This window comes from Calonectris borealis, chromosome 5 (genome assembly GCF_964195595.1).
Source record: "Calonectris borealis chromosome 5, bCalBor7.hap1.2, whole genome shotgun sequence".
In the NCBI taxonomy this organism is placed as follows: domain Eukaryota; kingdom Metazoa; phylum Chordata; class Aves; order Procellariiformes; family Procellariidae; genus Calonectris; species Calonectris borealis.
Genome location: NC_134316.1, coordinates 28,016,668 through 28,039,062, shown reverse-complemented (window position 1 = coordinate 28,039,062; position 22,395 = coordinate 28,016,668). Strand labels below are relative to the sequence as shown.

Genomic DNA, 22,395 nt, shown 5'->3' with positions numbered 1-22,395 from the left:
GTTCCTATTATTCCATTCTGTGAAGAACCATAAAGTGATTTCACAGAAATTCACACTGTGAAGTTTTTGTACAATAATGTACAAAGGTGAAGTAAGAGTAAACTAACCCATAAAGGCAACAAAGTTGACGTCGGTTGAGACAAGAATGGAGGGGATAAAAGCTCTAGCTTAAAGCGAAGAGGAAGCCTTTCTTTGAGATCTTAACTTAATGACTTCAGCAGTGATTTAGAGAGGAGCAGACTTTTGAAGGGGGTAAGGAAGCGCAGCAGCAATGGCTTAATACAGAGGGTTCTTGAGAAAAAAATTGCCAAAATTTGAAAGAGACTGTAGCATGGTGTTAGGAGACTGTGGCTAAACACCAGCTTGGCAGACTAGAAAGGGAGCATGGAGAATTCTGGAACCTACAGACCTCGGTTGAGTTTTTTGGAGGTGCCTGTGATAATCAGAGAGGATATAGCCCTCTGTCTTGGAGTGACAGCGGTCTTACTATGGCATCCTGAAAGCCCCTAGACGTTTCGACTGCAGGGTTTTACGATGACTGTGAGGAGAGATTTGCAGTATTGCGGAGGGAAATGATGAAAGTATGAATAAAGATTTTAGTGGAGGCAGGGTCGAGGTAAGGATTCTGGCAGTGTGCCAGAGATGGTGTTAGACATATTGACAGGGGAGAGGCAGGAAGAAAACGTAAGCTTGGGATGAGGAATGACTTGAAGGTGTTAGTTTGCTCCCAAGGATAGACAGTAAATCTTAGTTTATTGGCACCTAATGCTCCAAGGTCCATGTATGCCGTAACAGATAATATAACTATATTACACAATAAAGTAAAGGCTTGGCAGAGAAGGAGAGATGCCAGCTGTGCCAGTCTTGTGATACCAGAGACAGACTATGAAAATACTAGAATTTTTAATATTTAATATCAGTATGCCACCCTGATAGAAAGCAATGTGATGGTAGAAGTAATTTTAATGGATCGTTACTTTTAACTCTGTGTCCTAGAAGACACCTACTAGTGTCTCATAGGATTCTGAGCTTTACGAATTACTTTTCCATTAACCAAGTATTCAGAATGCAAAGCAAATCACTTCCTTGCCCTGTTTGATTATACAGGGATGAATTTGAAAACACATAGCTTTATTCCATTCCTTAAAGTATTCATTTAAGCAATCAACAGCAATTTAGTGTTGTGTCTGAAAAGTAATATAGACCTTATCCAGAGTAATCCAAGGTCAGTGGAAAAATGTTGATTTTAGGAGATGCTGGCAACGGCCCATGTAAGTGCACCTAATAGTGTCTCTCCCTGTCAAACTTGTTTGTTAAACACACTGGTTACTTTTGTAGCTCTGGTGGAAGAAGTTTATTCTGCTCAACGGGAACGTGATGAGGCTGTCATGGCAAGGCTTAGATTAGCCAATGAAGAGAGAGATGAAGCATTTCTACGAGTCCAGCGTTTAGAAGAGTCTCTCAAAGAGTAAGTATACATTTCCTGCTCTGTGCAAAAAGGTTGTTGTGTCAGTCTATGACCATCATAAACTGCTCAACAGTGGTTATATAGGAAAACTTAGCACAAGCTTCTCTATGATGAAATAACAGACTAGTGCTAGTCTTACTGTGCTATTGGTTAATTTGTTAGCCGTCCTATAAGACCGTATTTTTCTCTGGAGACTGAGAGCAATGTGAATAATTTTTGATCACAAAAATTAAAAATGTAATCAAAAGCTTGGTATTGATTTATTCAGGGATAAATAAGATGAATGCGACATTTTATAGGGATCTTTTGACATGGAGTACCAGAATGTCAGTCAGAAGTTGCAATGTATAGGAAATCAATCAAGCCTCTAAGCCCACTAGACATTTCCTTCAGCGAAATTTCTACTAATGATGTGGGTGATGTAGTAAACATATACCTTTTTTTTCTTATCCTTAGTGTAGGAGCAGTTTGTAAGGCAATAAGGGTATAATTAATACTACTTAGAGTTTTATGTATGCCATGTTAACACAACAGAAATAGGCAATCTCATATTAAACAAAACTGTTAAGTCAGGAGAGGAAGATCAAGAACAGTTTCTTTTCTCACTTCAGGATATAGGCAGCTTTGGAGTTACAGTTTGCCTCTCCATGTAATCCTTCTCCATCTGAGTTGTGATCATCTTGGTTACCATCTATGGTAGTGCCCCAAAGGGTAGTCCCCCAAAGTCTAGAGTGGCTGAGAAATTTCTCCTATTTTTCTCCCAAGAGAAATACAAAGCAAACAGAGAAGTTCTTCATGGTAGGAGACTGAATAGGTGCAGTTGTTAGTTAACTAAATGGCTGGCAATTATGTTTTAAATAATTGATTCTGCTAAGAACATTCTTTCCTCCTTGAGGCAGAAAACCAGTCGTCGTCTTTTGGGTATTTTTGTAGGTAAGGCCAGGGAATGTTATCTAAATAAACTTCAATAATCTGTACATAGTTTGTGCACTGTGGAATTACTTTGTGGAATTTACAAGTTGCTAGAGTTTGTCACAGCCTGTAAGTATGACTCAACAGCAAGGGTAGGAGATTCCATTCCCACAAGAATTAGTGCACAATTTGTTAGAGTAAATGTCTCTACAGAGCCCATTATAGGTGTATGTGCATCTGAAATCTTGCTTTGAGGAGCGATCTCTAAGGAAATTACAAATGTGCTTTAAATTCCCATAAGAGGCATCATAACTGTGAGCCTTACTCTAAGTCTTTCCAGTTTCTTCTGTCACTCTTCTCATTTTGTATGTTCCAAGAGTAAAGAAAGCAAGAAAGTTTTGTATGGCTCCAAACATCAAATGAAACTGTGTTTAAGTTTATGCTAAGCTGTTAGCATAAACTCAAGATCTTTGGGGTTAAAGCGCTCAAGTCCTGCAGCAAATTAATTATTCTGATCGACAGACCTAGTCAATGACTTTTGGGTTTCTGGAAGAAATCACAGGTTATTAAGTGTGTGAGAGGCGTATTGCTGCTTTTTCTGCAATGGAATCCATAGACGCACGTGTGGCAGGTCTTGACACACATGAATCCCTCAGAACATGATCACTTGTTTTCCTTTCAACCCCTTCTGTCTCCCTCACTCATGTACTGGAAGACCAACCCAGTTCTAAGCAGAAGGAAAGAAAAGAGAAGAAACTCCGTTTCTTGGAGAACATGCACACTACCTTCCCCAGAAGAATGTAATTGCAGAAGGATACACTGGTAATGACAAAAAAGGTACTTGCTCCAAGGAGAGGGTCAGTAACTCCCTTGGCTTATAGCTTGGAGCCAAGCTATTATACCTCATTGCTATCGTTTAGAGAATAGCAATTGTTGCTGTCGTCCACTTGGGTGCTCTTTCTGATGCTTTATAGAGAGGCCTAATACCCTGATGCCATTCACAGTCTCAGAATTGGCATAGGAAATTTCCCTGTGGAGAACACCAACCCAAAACAGGTAAAAATTGCGATGGGCTAACCAGCTACTGTTGGTTCAATACCTGATATAAATTTTTCTTTGCCTAAACCAGTGAGCTGTTGTCTGTAGCTAGTATCTCTTCCTGTATATTCTGTAGGGGTGCAGGTCAGGCTTCTGTGTGATATTTGCTGTCATGGCAGCCAACACCAGGACACAAGACTGGGGACGAAACCAATTTAATTCAAAAGAATTGTCCTTGCCAGGCTGCATGTGTACTGTAAGATCTCCAGTATTTTCCAGGGTCTCCCTTCCTGCATTACAGAGACTGACTGTGGCAATGGCAGCTCATTGGGAAGAGTCATACCAAAGTCTTTCACATCCTGGGTGCTGTGTGACCTGTCACTGAGGGTATCCTGGACATGAACAAAATCCTTAGGCAGATCCTAAGCAGGCTTATGCTTGCACATAAGATGTTGCTGAAGGGTTCTGAAAAATGTTACATGCTTTTATTTTCATTAATAGTTTTAGCGTCAAGTCATCAGAGCAGCAAAAGAAAAATACTAATTGACAAAAGCCACAAAGGCAGAGAGCCCAGAAGCTTCATTTGTTCCCACTGTAAAGTTTGTTAAAGTTTGTTAATCATTCATGCAGCAAGTACTTAATGGCAATGAATTACTGGGCATTAATTGCCATGTGTAATCCCCTGACAGGAAGAAAAACTCATTCTTTATGTTCAAGTAATCATCATGTTTACTGCATCAGGTGTCTTAATATCTCTTTCCTTACCTTGCTACCCATTCAGCCAAACTGCAAATTTGATAGGAATGTCTTAAGCCATATCAGACAGTGTAAAAAACTTCAAAGATGTCTTGCTCCGTTACACCAATTTATATTCAACATTACCTCAGCCCACAGTGACTGCATCCATTTGCGCAACCTGACCAAGGTCAAGCTGACCACAGCTCTTCCCTGACCCATATCAGTCCTCTATGTAACAGCACCTTCTAGATAATGTGGTATTTCTTCCAAAAAGAGCAATGGTATGGTACAGGGAAACATTTCCTGTTGTGATTATTGGTTTGGGGGTTTTGTGTTCTTTTTTTTTGAAGAAAGTTCTTTGCTGTTTTTGAAATCTTTGGGCATTACAGAACCAAGAAGGCAGGATTGCCTCCATCAGGCTCAGCTGCTTTTCGTCTGGTCTACTTATTCTAAGCTTACAGGATGCTTATTGATGCAGCCATACACCTTGCAAACAGGAAATGGTTGAGGGGAGCCAAGATTCCTGCTGGAACACCAACCTGGCTCCAGCACTCAGGCTTTTCAGAACACTGGGCATCTTTACTAACTGTGGTAACATCTCAGCTGAGGTGACAAAACATGCATTTCTATATCTGCCTGGATGTCTGGCATTTTGCAATAGGAGAAGCAAGCCAGGACTGTGACTAAGAAGAGTCAAATTGAGGTGCTGCATTCTCAGAAGCAGAATCAACCCCATGAGGAAATTACTTTTCTCAGCCTCTTTATTCTAAGTAGTTTATTACTGTGGCTGAATGGAAATGTTTTTGGAGTTCACCTCACCACTCCACTAATCCTTTGGAAGGAGCAGAGATGATGGGATGAGCCATGAGGGACTTGGTTTATTTTATTTAATTTTGGAGTTTCTTCTGGAATCTTGGAACTTTTCCAACTACCACCCCTAATATTTTCTTCCTGATGCTGGTTGTTCAGAAGGTCAAATTCTCTGTCTCAGACGTGGAACACATAGAGGTTTGTGGTTTTTTTAAAGAACATTAGCTACTTGTGCCACACTGATCAAGTTTTAGAGCACAGGTCACTCCTTCCATCTGCTTTGGACTTACTCCAGTCAGAGATCTTTACAAGAGGGCAATATTGAGCAGCCTGCCAACCTTTATCAAACGCTTTAATGCTTGCTTTAAATTAGCAGCTGGAGCAATTCTGCTGTCATTATTTAACTGTAACAACCAAAATTCTTTCAGTCCTGTTGGCCCTAGGGGTTACATTAGCAGAATGTGTGTAGAAATGGGGAGAAGAGGAATCCTTGGTTACTGCTGTTTAAAATCATGAGAGATCTAAGGGTCACTTATTGCCTGTGCACAGCACAGGGAGAGGCAGCAGGGCAAATACACAGCTCTGGATGCTGCTTTTTAAAAAATACTGTCACTTAAGGAGGTGTATGTGCACCTACAGACAGATCCCTTGTGGCAGTAATATGCTGAAGGGATATACTTATGGTAGAAGTACTTATTCTTTTTCCCACCCCCATTTCTCCCTAAGGAGTCTTGCTTACCCAGCCTGTTGGTCGGCTGGGTGATTTTGTTGACCCACACTTTTAGCAGGGTAGAAGTCCTCTGGAGAAGCCGGGTCAGTCCTGCCAATTTACTTTGACAAATACCGTTCCTTTCATTGTGAATACAAACTAGCTGGAGATCCATTTTTAAGTCCCACATGAAGTGGCACTTAGAGCAATGTAAAAACCTAAAGCAGGAACTCTGCAAGGAGCCAAGTCAAGGAGCCCGTGCTGAGAATTTGGACTTATAATATCTTTGTTATTTTATGATTTGTGTAACTTTATGCATACAAGTCAAACCCAGCAAAGGTTAGCTTTTACTTTGTTTTGTTTAGTTCTGGTGCTGACTGTATATGTTAGAGTAATTACTGCTTGTGAATTCCATATAAATATAGCAGCTGTTGTACTACATTCTGAATTATTTCTTTTTTATTTAGAGAATTAATTTCTGTACTGGTTGATTTACTATGCCTTATGTCCTGTTATCTGCTAAAACTAATGCTTTAATGTAAAAGGTGCTAGTGTGCTGTCAAGTGGTCTATGATGTTTGCTAGTTAAAATCTTGGCTTCAGAGCAGCACCTGTCACAGCACTGTTGAAAAAGTGTGTGTTGCTATTTAGTAGATGTTTCATGGTACTATATCTGTCTTTTAAAATATCATATGCTAGTGACAGACCTACTTTTAATAGAAGTTGCCTTTAAGTAGCAATGGAGTGATAATATGGTCATTTTTCCAGAAAAGTGGTCTTTTCCATTTTAAAATACTCATAAGTGTTTTAAATAATGTGCTGTCCATATAACTAACCTTAGGTAAAATAAAATGCATACTATCCCATTTATTAGATTTTTGTACTATCACTCACTGTTTCTGCACAGCCAGTGTTCAGTGCTGTATGACTAAATTTCTCGTATCATCTTTGTATTTGACAGGTCAATACATGTTCTGTTGAAATAGAAAGGGAGGAAAGTGCAGAGGGGGTTGTTCCAGAATTAAATAAGGGCCTTGCAGAGAATTGGCTTAGCCTGCTATTTTATGCAAGATATAAAATCAAAATATTTTTAAGGAAACTTCAACTAGGTTTTTTTACTCATTTTGGAAGAGAGAGGTGGAAAAAAAATTACTTTAAAATGAAAAAAAAAATTCTCCACAGAAGTCATGTCCTGTTTCAATTGGGGTGCAGTAAAAACAACAAAAATACAACATCAGGTAAAAGTTGTAAGCCCAGAAATAAATAAAATAAGAGCATCAGTCGTTTCTATCACTGGGGAACTTTCTTCATCTAAGCACATATGAACAATTGATCCTTGTAGTCATATATAGCAGTAAACATTAATAACTTAACAGTCTGAAGTCAGTGCTGAAGATATGGAGCATTATTGAAAGATGGAGTCGAGCAGGTGGCACTTTAATATGTTCAGTGTCATGGTTGACTCTAAAGACTAGTAGAATGAAATTACTTGAGGTTCTAAAGATTTAAAAAGCGAACTCATTTTGCTGCACTAAGGAAATGCTACTGATCAGGCTTTCTGTGTCCCTTTTTTCTAGGCTAGAAAATATTAACCCTGAAGAAAATGACATGGTAAGCCATTCTCTGAGGAGATTTCTTGATGTCAGTCTTATATCTTAGAGGCTTAAGTTCAATTGAGTGGGTTTCAAGAACTAAGATGTGGGGAAAAGAAGAATTGACACACTAATAATGTACATCTTTGCTGCAATATGAAAATTCAATAACTTCACTCAGTCAATTTACAATTCACATGTGCCTATTAATTAAAACCCTATATTAAATAAAATATATTAAAACTTCATGTCTGACTAACATATAATGCTGTTGGTAGACATTACAGGAATTACTGAACAGAATAAACAATGCAGACACAGGGATAGATATACTGAAGAATGGAGCTATAATTCTGAATCGAATACACAGGACCAAAGAACGTAAAAAGAAAATAATAGCTGAGGAAATGAATGCAGTAATAGAACAACGGGATGCTGCTTTGTCTCAAGTAAGTCTCTACAAGTATATAATCACTCAATACCAAATTTCTTTTTTTCTTTTTTACTTTTTTTTTCCTTTACTTTTGGAGAAGAAAATTACTTCGTTTACTTTTCTCTGTTAAAAATCTCAAAGACAGCCCTCGTATAGTAAATGGCTGATTAATGATCAACTGTTTCTTCATGGTAGTAGCGCCCATTGAAATGGCATCAATGCGTTTCATGAGAAAAGTTATTTTTGTATTTTTTGCACCTGATCACTTGCTGTCTGCTTTTTTAAAACAAAATAGTTTTCAGTGTATTGACCAATCTAAAAAGCTATTAAAAGCTATAAAACTAAAAAGCTTAGTTTTGCAGTAAGCTGTATTGGTATAATGCATTGGATGACAGTTAACTGGGACTCAAGGATTTGTAAAAGGTTATAAGTGGCAGAAATATACATTAAAGGAAGATAACAGTATCACATGCAACAATGCAAGCAATTCCTCCCTTTGTTGCTTTACATTCAGGAGATAAAAATCAGCATGTAGTCCTTGACTCTCGAAGTCTTATGCTTCTGCTGCTTGACTTGAAAGAACCTGTGGTCCTTTTTCTGCTCAGATCACTCATGCCCTGCAGTTTCCTATTTTCACAGAACAATATTGTCTTCATTCTCTTCACCACCATGAGGAGAGTCTCCTTGCTTTTCCCATCTCATGGAAGAGTTTTTCTGTGGCATGGGTTTTTTTTTCCCCCACAGTTTTCTTTCCTGGATTTTAACCTAGATTTAACTCAATAGGAACAGGCTGTAGGGAGGAGCAGTCCAAGTAGGGGATATATTTCTTGGGAAAACACAAGATTTTAGACTGGATGAAACTCCTTATGTATTCATCCTAGGCAAGAAATTTCATCTGACTCTTCCAATATTGAAAATTCAGATTTTTAATGTGAGTTATCAAAGTTAGCCCACATCTAACTAATTTCTATTAGATTTAAAGTCAGGTTTGTGATCTTGAGTGGTATTGATAATGTTGATTGAATTTATGTTATATTGAGAAGTCTCCTTGTAAAAGAGTCCCTTCTACACACCCTGTAATCTTCACTTTTTTGCAGTCATTGTTTTTGCATTTAACTCCTACTTTAATCTTGAAAGCCCCATCTGCCTGGTGCTTAAAATACTTTGTGTGTCTATCCAATATGCACTGCAAAGGATGTTAATGTTGGAAGATGCTAATGGTGGAACTTTACTTTTTCAGTCTACTTTCTTTTGTTTTTATAATAATGATGAGCAGCATAGCTACTAGAAAACATCCAACAGTCCTGCAAAAGTTTATGTTCTTTTGTCTTTGCACAGGGCATTTGAAAAGTGAGCAGCTTATAAGAGAAAAGCTTTCAGCAAAAGAGAAGGACCTTTTGAGATTTTTATTTTTGTTTTTTCAGTTTTTGCTTGTTTGTTAAAGTGGGCTTTCAGGCGTACTTGGACCATAAAACTTTTATGAATGTCAAAAGAATATCGTTGTAGGGCATTTTAATATACATTTTATCCAAACTGATTTTTAAGCTGCCTGTTTAAGGAGTAATCTTTTCCAAGTAATCACCTTGGAAATTAATAAAGATAATTATTTTATATAGTAATGGCTCAAGTGCCACAACTAGCAAAGCCATCTTTAGGCCTGTCAGCAAAAAGCACAAGTAGTGTTAACTGGACAGTGCAGCTGAAAAAAAAAATTAATAAAATAATAAGTCCCTGCCAAATGAAAATTTAAATATTTGGTATTAAGTTGTACTATTGTGATACTATTGTTTTAAATTAATTATTATTAATAGAAGTCTATTGATCATGTGTTGTGTTTTCACATATGTGATGCTTTTACGGCTGTAACTCTTGAATCTAGAAAATAGGTCCTTGGAATTGAAGCTACCATTTCAACCTGCGTTTCTCATTTGACGATTCCTTGGGAATTCGTACCGTACTTGAATTATTAGTAGTCTTTTGTTAACATTGCAATAGCGGTAGTTATTACAGTGCTAACAGCAAGAACAATAGGAGAGGGATTCCTACATTAGACCACAAAGGGACTAGAAATAATTCAGGGGATGTATATGCTTAGCATAACAAATGCAAATTATTGGAAGTTAGATGTGAGGTTGCCTCAGGCATTCATAACATCTGCAAGTTAAAATCTTCCTTTTTGGTGGAAGTGACATCAAATATGAGGGGGCGATTGATGAGAACAGTCTGAGACAAAGCAGAAATAGAGTAAACCATTAGCATGCTGTGGCTATCCTCTGGAAGAGGCATTTTTAAAGTTCAGAGGTCACTGGGCAATGGAAGCTAAATACTTCATGACACATGTGAACACCGTGTTGCTCTGTTCCTGCTTGCTGTTGTGCGGTGCTGGCGACAGCAATGTCATTTGAGTGACCACCATAACTGGTTCCATATGACAGAGAACTGCCTATATGATAATAAGGGTTTGGACTGACTCTGTTTAATGAAGCTGCATCTGTTGTCCTTTTTGGTTTTCTTCACAATAGCCTGGCATTTGACAATTAGGCACAGTGAATATAAGTAGTATCTAGCTTTTTGGGTTTTACTTGTAGGATTTCTGATTCTTCTCAGTAAGAAACAACACGAAAGCCTTCACAGTTCAAACACATTGCTTTGATTTCAGGTAAGGAATAAGTTACATTCCTAGAGAATGGACATTCTATAAACTATATGTTTCCTATGAGCAAGTAAATACAGATCACTTTCAACTAGTCTTTGAAATGCAGTTTTGCAATACTTTTTCTGGTAGTTATACGGTTAAGTTGCATTTAACTGCACTGCTATTGCAGCATACTTGACAATGGGTAGCTAGTTGTGATTCTTCTATTTGAATTTTACTTTAATAATTTTTTTATTCTTCAAAAAATGAAGAGCACTGTCCATGGCTTGGAAAGATCATGAAAATGTTTTTTTGAGCTGTAACACCCAAGAACCTCTACATATTTTTTTGAGATTTCAAATGTGAATGTTACTTCTTGCTAGGAAGCAGATAGAGGCACTTCTATCACTGTATTGAGTTGTGCATGTGTATGTAATCTTAGATCATTCACTAGATTGCTGAGCAAATATGCAAACTACTTTTTGTGTGTGTGAAAACAAATAAAATGGTATAAACTCAAATATTTGATACTACTTCTAGTATGTATTTTAAAGTGAATAAAAAACAAACAACTAAAGCGTGGCTAAACATTGACATCCATCTTCTCCTGTACCAACCCCCTTAAAAAAACAAACTCAACTGTTTGGTTGTATTTGCTAAGATATGTTTGTTAGTGAACAGATATTGTGTTATACTGGGGAGCTTGAGTCTGTTTTATGACTGATCCTCTGAAAGGAAAATGGAGAAAGATGCTGACTGTCATAAGAAATAAAACATGAGTTTCTTGTCTGTAATGTTTGGGTTTGTCTTAACCCGTTCAAGGAAAAAACTTATTTGTTCAGTTGGTTGTACTGCAGTTCTGCCTTTCTTCAAAAATCTTTCTTGCTTGAGTAATCCAATTAGTGACAGACTTTAATAAAGATTACATATGGCATAGTCACATCGTGTGATCTTCATAAAATACTTTAAAGAAGTGATTTCCAGCAGGAGGCAATACAGTGCAATGTCTCAAACTAGCAACCACCTATTAACCACATCACACCTTATGGACAGGAATGTTAATATGATTACAGGGTTGGCAGCTGAAGCTGAGGACTTGAGTAAGTCATTACAATTACTTTTCTTCTGGTTTAGAGAAGAAAGGGGACCTTTTAATTGGTACAGCTTGAAGGAAGTGATTTTTTTAAAGCTGAATAAGAGATGGCTTATAGTTCAGGAGATCATGTGTTTGATATGTTTTCAGTGCTAACTTTCATTATGCACATTTTTTTTTTTAATTGGGAACAGTCAGTTCTATACAGAGTTTTAAATATTAAAAGTGTAGAATTTGTTGTTAAGGAAAAACAGTGGTTTCATGGCTGGCAAAGTATCGTCTGTAATACACTGATCTTGAAGCAATAATATAACTGGCAAGCAAACCTGGTTTTACAGCTTTGAATAGTTTGATCACATCCTGCTGTGCAGGAACATGCTTATGACTGTTCATGTAAAAAATTGGCATGCACCCAGTTGCTCATCTGAAGCAAGTTTAAGTACCTTTCTCCTTTTTGAGGCACTGTTTGGCAGCAGGCAGCACTTTATCGTCATTGAAAACAAAGATGAGAAGCACTATGCTTGACTGCCCATCATTATCAGTTTCGACTAATGACTAATAACTGATAAATGTCTGTACTTACAACAAGCCAGCTTCTTGCTAACTTTTTTTTTACATTGTGCTCAAGCAATTTCCCTCCTTTTACACCAAATAAGGTGTAAAGCTCTGTTATCTGTGATTCACAGAGCATTAAGGCATTCTAAGCACACATGAGTGAACAGGTCTTATTGAAGTAATAAAACCAAGAGCTATATGAAGTGTAAAAACAACAAACGCATATGTAAATGAAAAAAAATTGCTTACAGGTCTTGGGCCTTTAATTGGGGAATACTTAGGTGATGGGTTACAATGCCTCATGACTCTCTTATCTTAGGATAGAGTTGATCCCTTTGCAACCCAAACCACAGTTTGGGATGTTATTTTTAGTAATTTGAATTAGAAGTTCAGTTTTAAACTCTGTGTTTTGGTACCCTTTGACACTTCCTGGTTAAGGATACCAATCGAGTTCTTGGTTGGCAGGAGCACATTTGACAGTGTCCTCCTACCTGCCCTGCCAGGATGCTTTCTCTACTACCTTTCCCTTTTGCCACTGATATTTGGGAGCAGTAAAAGAAAAGGTAGGACACTGTATTCATAGTTGTTTGTGAACCAGGCAGCTGCTGTGGGGTACTGATGGTTTTGGTCGTGGGCTTATTTGAGAAGGTAAAGGGGATGTTTATTGTAATTTGAGGATCCAAGGACCGTGCTGGTTCACTCTTATAGCTGGTTTCCTTTGGGCAGGCAACAGCAAGTTCCTGTTGCCCCCATTTGCAGTGCTTTTCTCTGAGAGGTAGCAGATGAATGGGCATGGGGAAATTACTTGCCAGCAGGATGGTTAAACAGAGAGTGATGAGCTGTCTGCAAGATGCCCCTTTTGCCCTGCAAATTTAATCCAAGTCCTGAGAGAAAGCAATAGGGATAAGGAATAAAATTTAGAATAGATTTTAAAAAATAATAATTTGAGATTTAACATTAAAAGTTGCACTGTGACTGCAGGGAGGAAAGAAACAGGACTTGAAGAAATGGTTTTCAGTTTTATTGGTATTCACATCAGTGGCCTCAGGTAAACCTCTTCTTTGGAGGTAATGCTGAGTAAAAGGGATCCTGAAGAAAGATCGCAAAAAGCCAAGTTATATGAGCAATTGTTGTGATTAGCAATATTAGTTTTCCATTTGATTGTGTTGCACTGGAGTGGTACTTTATAATGTCACATTTCATTTCCTGTGTACCTAAACAAAGATAATCCTCTGAAAGTTTAACTAAATCCGTGTTTTAAGAAGTCCATTTATAGTGAACATGGTTAAATCCATGTTTTCTTCGCTGCTTCTCAGAATAAACCAAGTGAATCTCACTGGTTGCAGAATTTTCAAAGCGCCAAACAGAGCCAATGACTCCTGTAGTTGGGAGGCATAGAGTAAAACTATTGGGAATGATGCTGAAGAGCATCAAGAATCTTTTGCATCTCACAGAAGGGCAGGTTCTTCCCTACTTGGCTGCTTACTTCTTCTAAAAACAAACCCAACTTGAAAAATTATTATAATTCTTTACTTTCTGAGACGATTAGGTACGCTCGGACTCTCTACCTCGGATATATTTGTGCTAGCTGGAGCATGAATATTTTCCAGGGGAATACTCAGTTAAATATTTGGCTACATTCAGAAGATGTGTGAAGTATTTTTTTCTTCTGAAGTAGGAATTTTAGTCCACTGGAGACTAAAATAGAGAGGAAACTGGCCAAACAGAATCCTCTTGATGTCTTACGTTGGGTTTTCTGATTTGTGTAGAATATTAACACCTGTTTAACCTTTTGTCATGGTGCTCTGTTTTCTTTGATGGCTGTATGTTACTCTCAGTTCTCAAGGCATTAAGAAAGCTGAGGAGAGGCGAGATGTTCAGACAGGATGATAGAAGATTAAACATCTGTGTTTGTAGTGTCAGTTGTTCTCTTGCATTGATGCAGCAGAGGCTGTGATTTCTCTGTAGGCAGGTATCTGTTAGTAGGGCATGAAACTCCCTTTGATTTCACTGGAGTCAGAATTTCACTAGTGAAAGTGAGTATTTTGCAGCTTATTCCTTAGTTTGACTTCAGCGAGGCTTTGGTTGCATGAAGTCTTGTAGTTTTTGAGTTAATGCTTCTCACAGCTGGGAGTGCAGGTCAGCTGGTAGGTCATTAGTGGGAGGGAGAGGAGGATCCGAAGGAAATTACCCTAAGGAGCTCTTATACCGAACTTTTGTATTTAGTCCATGAATGCTAAGTATGAGTAAATATGTAAATGTTAATGCAATGTTTCCTTGAAGAGAGGGATTATGGTTTGTCTTTTTGAACTTCTAAAGCAAGTTTTTAATTGATACTACATTTTTTCTTTTTACTGCCATAAGGTTTTGGCTGAGTGATGCCCTGAGACACATCATTGTTTGCATTGTTAAATCACCTGTTGTTCCTCTGCAAACAGTGTGTTGTGCAGAATTCAGAAAATACATGTCTGCACAGTATTTGAGGGCATGATCAAGCTTTATGTCTTTAATTGTAAACTTTAATGAATTTCCAGTCGAACATTCATCTTCTCTTCAGTACCCAGAAACTCCTTATGCCTTTGAAAATGGGGTAAGTAAAAATTTGCATGCAAGCTTGTTTGATTAATTGCTATTTGACTCATCTATCGTGGTGCTAAGCTCTAGGTTCACACAGCTTAGGCTTCCAAACCAATTTCTAAAATTAATTTAAATATTTAATGTCAAAACCCTAGGATGAAAGAGAGGAAAAATGTTTTGTATGCTTATTGATCACCTGTTTCAGTAGCAACAACCCATGGAGGAAATCTCCAATGTGATACAAGCAGAATTCAAATAGTATTCCCTCTGAAGAGGAGACTGAATCACTGTGCATGCAATAAGTTCTATAGGTACCAGAACTATTGTAGAGGTACCTAAAGTAAGTTTTCCACGGTATTAACACTTCACAGTTTCGAGTTAGGTACTGAGTGTTGAATCAGATTTCAGTTTGCTTACCTGTTGGATAAAATGTCTCTGATTTTCTTAAAAATTTAAAAAAAAAAAACCATCTGTGTGTTTCATATTAAAAGCTGGTTTTCTTAGGCAACTTTCTAAGAAATCTTTCTGCAAAAATACTTTGTTATTTTGGATGCCTGGATGAGTTTGCATAAAAATTCTTTTGAAAGGTGACAAACAAGATTTTTGTGTTTCATATATATATTTAATGTGGAGTCTGAAAAGGTTAACATGTCTGACCCGTGTGTTCATTTCTCTCCTTGCTTTTACCCACTTGCCACTTCTTGAATGTTCACAGTTGCAACTTTGTGGTTGATTATGTCTGTATTAGCAAGTAGTGTGAACAAATAGGAATGGATCTGGAGTATGAAATAGTTCTCAGCATCTGACCTCCATGTTAACATGTTTCAGGGCGGGGGAGTTGCATTTTTTTGGTTTTGTTTTGGTTGGTTGATTTGTTTTTACTTTGGACTAGCTGTACTCAAGTTCTATGAACTGAATACTCATTTGTGTTAGAATGCACTAGGTGCATTCCTGGAATGCGTCTTGGAGTTTGCTTTAATCAAAAAAGGAATCCAGTTCATGTTCTCAGATAGTACTCCATGCTGCAAAACAAAGCATAAGAAGTAGAGACAGGTGAGAGAAATTACAAATTGCACCCCCAGTGCAAAGTAGTGTGCAAATTATGTTTCTTTGGTTAAAATTTCTGAGAGTCATTGAGAACTTTAGATGAAAGGTCAAAGCTTCATTATTTATAAGTATAGAAATGGAAAAAATCCATTTAATCCAGGAAAATATTTTAAAAGTTAGTTACATTAAAGCTCTGCTAGTGTATTACATGAAATTAAGGATAAAAATGAGATGACTTCAAGAAGGAGAGTCAGATTTATTAAAAAAATCTTTTTCTATTTCTTTCAAATAGTTAAAGGGAAGTAAAAGCTATCAGTGTTCTTGGAGAAAGTATTCGAGTATGTTTGTATTCAGCCTTTTTACTTTGAAAATTATTAGACTACTTTATATGCAGACTTTTCTGGTGAAGATTTTGGACCTGTCCACAAGAAATACATGAACTTTGTTCCTTCAAGGAGAAATAGGTTTCGAACTAGTAGCATAGATCACAAACAAAATGACACACAGAATGTAAAGTTTGGATTTAATTGGGCAGCAGAGATACCTTCAAAGAATAGCAGCCAAACTACATTGCTGATTGTGCCGTTACCACGACATCAGTAGTTGACTAAGAATATTGTGGGACGTGGAGCTAAGAAGAATGAATAGAGCTGCTTTTTGTTGACTTCATTTTTTTTTTTCCCCAGAGTCCCTGAAGTGAAATATTGACCTGTCTTCTAGCATTGTAATACCCTCCACAGTCATCCTTATGATTCAACATGTGTGTTAAGCGGTAAAGAGAGGTGGTGAGGAAGGAAGTTTAGGTCTGACAGTAACAGAGGATGTAAGGAAAAATTATTGTAATGATGCTAAGCTGATTACTCATTTTCAACAGAATGGTAGATGATTGTGACTGAAATGTAGGACTTAATAAACATTTTTGTTACTTCAGTTTCTTTCTAGATTTTTAATCATTTTTAAATGAACAGGTAACAACTACCACAAAAGCAATTTTCCCTCATGCTTTGGTCTAGACATCGTGACCTTTTTTTTTGTTATGAAGCTATTAATCAATTTCTAGAAGTCCTCAGGCTTGATGAAGTTATTTTACATATTCTGGTCTAAAGTGTGTGGTGGCCCTCGCAAAAGAAGTGAAACAAGAAAATCTATCAATATTCTCTTTATGAAAGAAAGATTTCACAGTAGCATTAACTTATCTATGTCTCATTCACCAAGTATGCCTACATTTGTTTGTTATATGGCTTTACTGTTTCGTGCTTCAGATGGTGAGTATCTAGGATTTACCCTCTTTTCCATGTTCTGTTTATTCACTGTTAATTATTTTTCAAGCTGAGTTGCTTGAGAACAAGAAAAATTTAGCTTCCATTACCCTCTATTGCAAATGAAGGACAGGCTTTCCTATTGCGTGTGGTCTGCATGTGATTGTAAGATGCTGTTGTCAGGGAACTTGTTACTGCTTTCTGATGTTAATGTTTTGTTGTCGTTCTTTTCAGTACTGTTTTTAAAGTATTTATTGTTGAGTATGCGGTAGGTATACACAAAGTCAGCACAAAATAACATATTCTGATTTTTAGTTTACTTTTATCTTGAAAATACTTTTTTAAATGACACAATTCAAATATGTAGAAATACTTAAAGGCCCTTAAGAAGATGCGCTTGTGTAAAAAGTATCATACTTTTAGCTATAACAAAAAAAAAAATTAACTGTGGATGAAGAACAGTATTAAATCATAAAACTATGACAACTTTTTGCAATTCAGGAGTTGTTATCAAAAATACAGAATACAACAAGTGGCTAAATACAGGATATTTCATTGGCGTAATGTACTGATGCAGGATAATCAGCAGTAATGCTTCTGAATGTATACTTTATATTGTTGATAACATAGAATTGGTAACTATCTTTCGAGAGAGAGGGGAGTTTTAACATTACCTCTAGTTAATGAATTAGCAGCTATAAACATGTAAATCTAAGTATATTAACCAAAGTTCTGCCGCAATTACTGGTCATCTTTCAGTTATGCTGAGTTGCTTATTTCTTAATTAGCTGGAAGACCTTTCCCTGCTATCTGTAGAAGTATTACCAAAGTTTAGATAAAACCCCAAAACCAGAGTAAAGCTCTGTATCAGAAGAATGGCTATGAACACTTTGCTCCTAGTTGTCTCATGAGATGACTTGTCACCAACAGGTAAGATTTCCATCCAAGTCATGTTGTAATCATGATGAGGAATTTCATGCATCAGACAGAGATTGTATTACAGATCCCAGCAACGTTAGGAAACAATATAGCTTTCACTCTTTGGTGCCCGAAAGAGCTCGGCTGGGTTGTGTTCAGGACAGGAGTGAACACCAGCCCTCTCTGTGAGTTTATCTCCTTCATTTTCTGTAGCTTTGAGACAAAGTATTCTTTCTCAATCTGCAAGCATTTTTTCAGCCTCATTGCTTGAGGGCCCATTCACAATCAAAATGTTAGGACTTTAACTGAATCTCAGTCTGCAAAACTAGTCTTGAAAATCTCACTGTGAAAATGAAAGCATCCAGTGCCAGCCTCCCAGAAGAAACAGGAAAATCCTTGTTAATCCCTTGTGCTAAATAGTCGTATCAGCCTGCTTTCTACTGTAGGGATAGCCAGCAGCTGTGTGTCTCGTTACGGGTTCTCTTTATGTCATGTGTGTTGTCTTCTATGGTATCCAGACACTTCTCAGCAGTAGTCATGCATTTACCCATTTTGTTTGTTTTGGCAGGCAGGCCCATCACTTTGCTTTCAGAAGTTGTCATAACATTCTTCTATCTTTGTGTTTTTCTTAATTTTTTTTCTGCTTAGGGTGTCCTACCCTCTACACATGAGGGATGGAATTACCAGGAAGCTTTGAGTTGGATGAGGGCGATGTTGGTAGTTGCACGTGTCAAAGGCAGCTGATTTTAGGTTTAAGCATTTCTGCTTTTCAGTAACACATCTGAAAGCTTTTAGGTGTCTGTTAATTCAAAGCTGCATGGTCAATCCTCTTGGGAAATGTGCATCTATTTGGGTAGCTAGTCACATCGACCCCTGTAAAACACTTCAGCGAAGCTAAAACTAAATTTTGTTACAGAGGTAAGATCTTCAGATTCAACCACTACTTAATATTTGAAAAGTCTTATTCATGTACCAAAATCATACAGACGTTTCTCAGTATTATTGAAGCTAAGCAATACATAATTTCTAAATGTGTGGTTTTGTTTTAGTTTTGCAGAGCTTTTTGTTTACTCTCTTACACATTTCTTTGTGGAATGTCTTTGTCTTCTATGTATGATTCATTTTAAGCTTGTGCAAAGCTGATTATTTTCTTGATTTTTTAAAAATATTTTTATTCCACTTTTCAGTGCATATGAGCAAATTTGAAAAGATGTCTGAAATATAAATTTTATATGTTTGCTCTTACCTAGATCTCTGTATTGGTGAGAAAGAAACTGATTTCACAATAACATTTGAAGATTTATAATTAGTTACTCCATTTTCACACTTATTCTCAGACTGTTAAAACACTGATATTAATATTGCTTTCAGATAGTTGTGATCTTTAGTATTGAAGTTTCCTAAAAAAGCATGTTGCTTCCGTGGAGAAAGAGCAAATACTACTGATTCAGGTCATTTATTCAAAAAGTGTTTCTCGTCCCTGACATATCTGCAGAGCTTTGTGCTTTCACCTACCTAGTTAGCTGGTTTAGTTTGTTATAATCTCCAGTTTAAAATAGCTTTTATTACACATTAAAGAAGTTTTGGGATTACATCACAGAACAAAAAATTGAAGAACTGCCACTTAAACAACTGATGGCTCAATTGAGAGTATGGTATTTATCGAGACAAACAGATAGTGTGTACTACAAGGAACACCTGCAATCCCATGATTACAATATCTGAATAAAGAGATTAAAAAACTGTGGCATCTATACAGTGATCCATGATACTGTTTTCTCAAAAAATGTGATGATATTTAAAAAAGGACCAGAAGTATTCCTGTCCTTTTGTGTAGTAAATGCCAACTTAATGTTTAGGCAATAGTCTTGTTTGCATATGGATTTTAAGAAAATCCATTGAAGATTATTTGAAAACCAGCTCATTAGAATGACAAATTGTTTACCAAATTTTGTTTTCTTGTCAACTAATATTGGTTACATTCAATTAAACAAGGTTACACTTTCTAAAAACATACCTCTGTCAGCAGCTGAGTGCCTTGCATATATCTGAGAATCAGATTCCTAATTTCTAGATCTAGTTGGAAGATCAGGCTGTGAATGTTTGTTTCTAAAATTTCTCCTTTTCATACACCTTTCACACCTTCACTGCCTCCATTCTACTATATATATTTTTTGAGTACCAGCACTGCGGATTATTAACTGGGGGTGGGGGAAAGGCTTTAAACAAAAGCAATTATCAGCTATCTGTCATGGTGCATTGTGTTAGATGTTTGACAAGCTGTCCCTTGGCCACAGGCCATCTGGTTGTAATGGAACTGATTACTCTTCTGAGAAGCTAGCAAAACATGTGGCCACGGGAAGCAATAGCTCCGTATCATTTGGTCGAGTCAGTAAAGCAAAGGTTTTGGGTGTAGTAGTCCCATTTCTGACATGATCTTGTTGGTTGATTAAGCTTCTTAAACTTTCTGTGCTAATTTCTCATCCCATAAAACAAGAAAGTCCTATTTACTAACTTCATTTAAGTGTTGGAAAAAGTGATTAGTCAATGTTTACCAAGAGTTATAACATCACCAAACACATATAATTAAAGAAGAGTTATTGAGAAGAATCACATAATAAAGAGAATATTTATGGGAACAAGATGAAGCAAAAATGTAGACAAAAATGAGACAGTGCAGTGGAATAAACCTCACACAGGCCGAGATGGGAATTGAGAATTAGAACATGCGTACATTCTGCCGTGCAAAAGAAAGGAGGAAAGATGCTGCATTTGAAGGAGGGAGAGACTAAAGAAACTGGAGAGGGAAGACTTATGTTTCCTCCTTTCAATACTGAAGGAGGAGAAATAAAACAAAAAAGTAAAATAGCTAGTAAAAATAAACTTCATGGCTTTCTGAAATTTGTGTTCCTTCCTTTTATTAGGAACACATAGTCTTTTATAGTCCTTTTATAGTCTCTCTCATTACAGATATTCAAAAACCATCTAGACATGGTCCTGGGCAACTGGCTTTAGGTGGCCCTGCTTGAGCAGGAGGATTGGGAAGGATAACCTCCAGAGATCCCTTCCAACCTCAACCATTCTGTGATTCTGTGATTATATTTCCATGTTAGAAAGAACGTGTGTAGGATCTACAAATCTGCAGGAATAAAATGTGATTGTTTTTTGAGCCCATGTGATGAAGAGGTTGCTGGCTACTGAGGAATCTGTCCCTGTTTAACTAAAGACAAAAAATCAGTGGTATATTTGGTTACTTGCATTTACTAAGTGTTGTGACTGCAGTAGCCCACTTCATAATATTACAGCTCAGTGTGCTAACGAATCGCACAGTAGTTAGCACTGGAGTTTAGAAAGACCAAAGCTGCCTTGCAAAATAGTATGTAAATGAGTACGTGGGACTTGCATTGACTTGGAAAACGGATACTAAGACCGTAAGTAAAAGAAGATCAGAATAGTATTTTAATATTCAACTGCTCTGACTGGCTTCTTTGGGACCTTTCTTGCAGTACTACTTACAACTCAACCAAGGTAGAAATCATTTCAGGTAGTCAGTAGAGTATTTCAGTCCTGGTTCTCTTGTAAGTAGTATACTAATACATGCCCTGCTTTAATAGCAAATTTATTCCAAGACCTCTTTGGTGTTGTATAATTTAATTCTTTAAATGTTTTTAAAGATGTTGAGGTTAGTTACTCTGAATTATTGTCTGTGCAGAAGTTTCTACTCTGAAATAGTCTCTTGAATCTGTATGCTGGAATTGCTGCCATGCATTGAAAGTAAAACTGATCCTAGTCTAAGTATTATTGTACTTATAGACCTTTATTCAGTGATTTAGAATTTAGCTGATAAAGATTTACTTGTTAAAATTTTTTTGTCATTGCTGTTAAGAGAATCTTGACTCTTGAATAATCTTTCCCTCTTGTGATAAAATTTTAATTAGTATTTTCCACTTGCTGAATTATTTGGGAGTATTGGTTATTTCCTTTGCTTTTGAATATAACATACTGACATGCGAACTATATGAAGTTCATTGTACTGTGCCAGTTTCTAACATTTCTACAACTCTGCAGTGGGGCGTGTGTGTGAGCAAGCATACTAACCTTGCGTACTACTCATCAGCTTATGTGCTTAGTTTATACATTATTTATTAGACTTCTAGGCATGAAATTAAAAAATTAAATTAATGATGTGGCTTCCATGTAAAACAGAAGTCACTTATTTATGTATGACAGGCAATTAGGAAAAAAAAACACTCTTAGGTTAGTTGAATGCATTTCTGCTTCACTTCAGACCCAGTACGGCCTCATGAATAAATGTTTGACTCCGGGTTACTGGGTTTATATTCGTTAGAAACGACTATAAAGAATGGATCAGAGGTGAGGTAAGATTGGTAACTTATATGCAATGGATACAGGAAACTGTGAAGGTGAGCCAGTTACGTGGCTTCAGCTGCTCCTGCTGTTAAGTTTCCTCCTGCAGATAAGGAGTCTGTCAGCAGCCCCCTGTTAGCAGAGCCATGGTAGTCCAGTGGCACAGCCAGCACAGGAATCCTGTTTGAATGACCTGTGAATCACATATAGCTCGAGAACATCACGTTTTCCTTCCTCTTCTTCT

At 37.1% G+C, this 22,395-nt stretch overlaps 1 protein-coding gene across 1 annotated transcript in view; it reads left to right on the top strand.

Annotated features, from left to right (window-relative positions):
* The window catches only part of MIPOL1 (mirror-image polydactyly 1), a 197,508-nt gene that overhangs the window by 62,579 nt on the left and 112,534 nt on the right, over positions 1-22,395 (top strand). Inside the window, exons 6-8 of the mRNA XM_075151627.1 lie at positions 1,339-1,468; positions 7,252-7,285; positions 7,545-7,715. Of these exons, the coding sequence (XP_075007728.1) occupies positions 1,339-1,468; positions 7,252-7,285; positions 7,545-7,715 (335 nt within the window). The remainder of the gene's footprint in view (positions 1-1,338; positions 1,469-7,251; positions 7,286-7,544; positions 7,716-22,395) is intronic.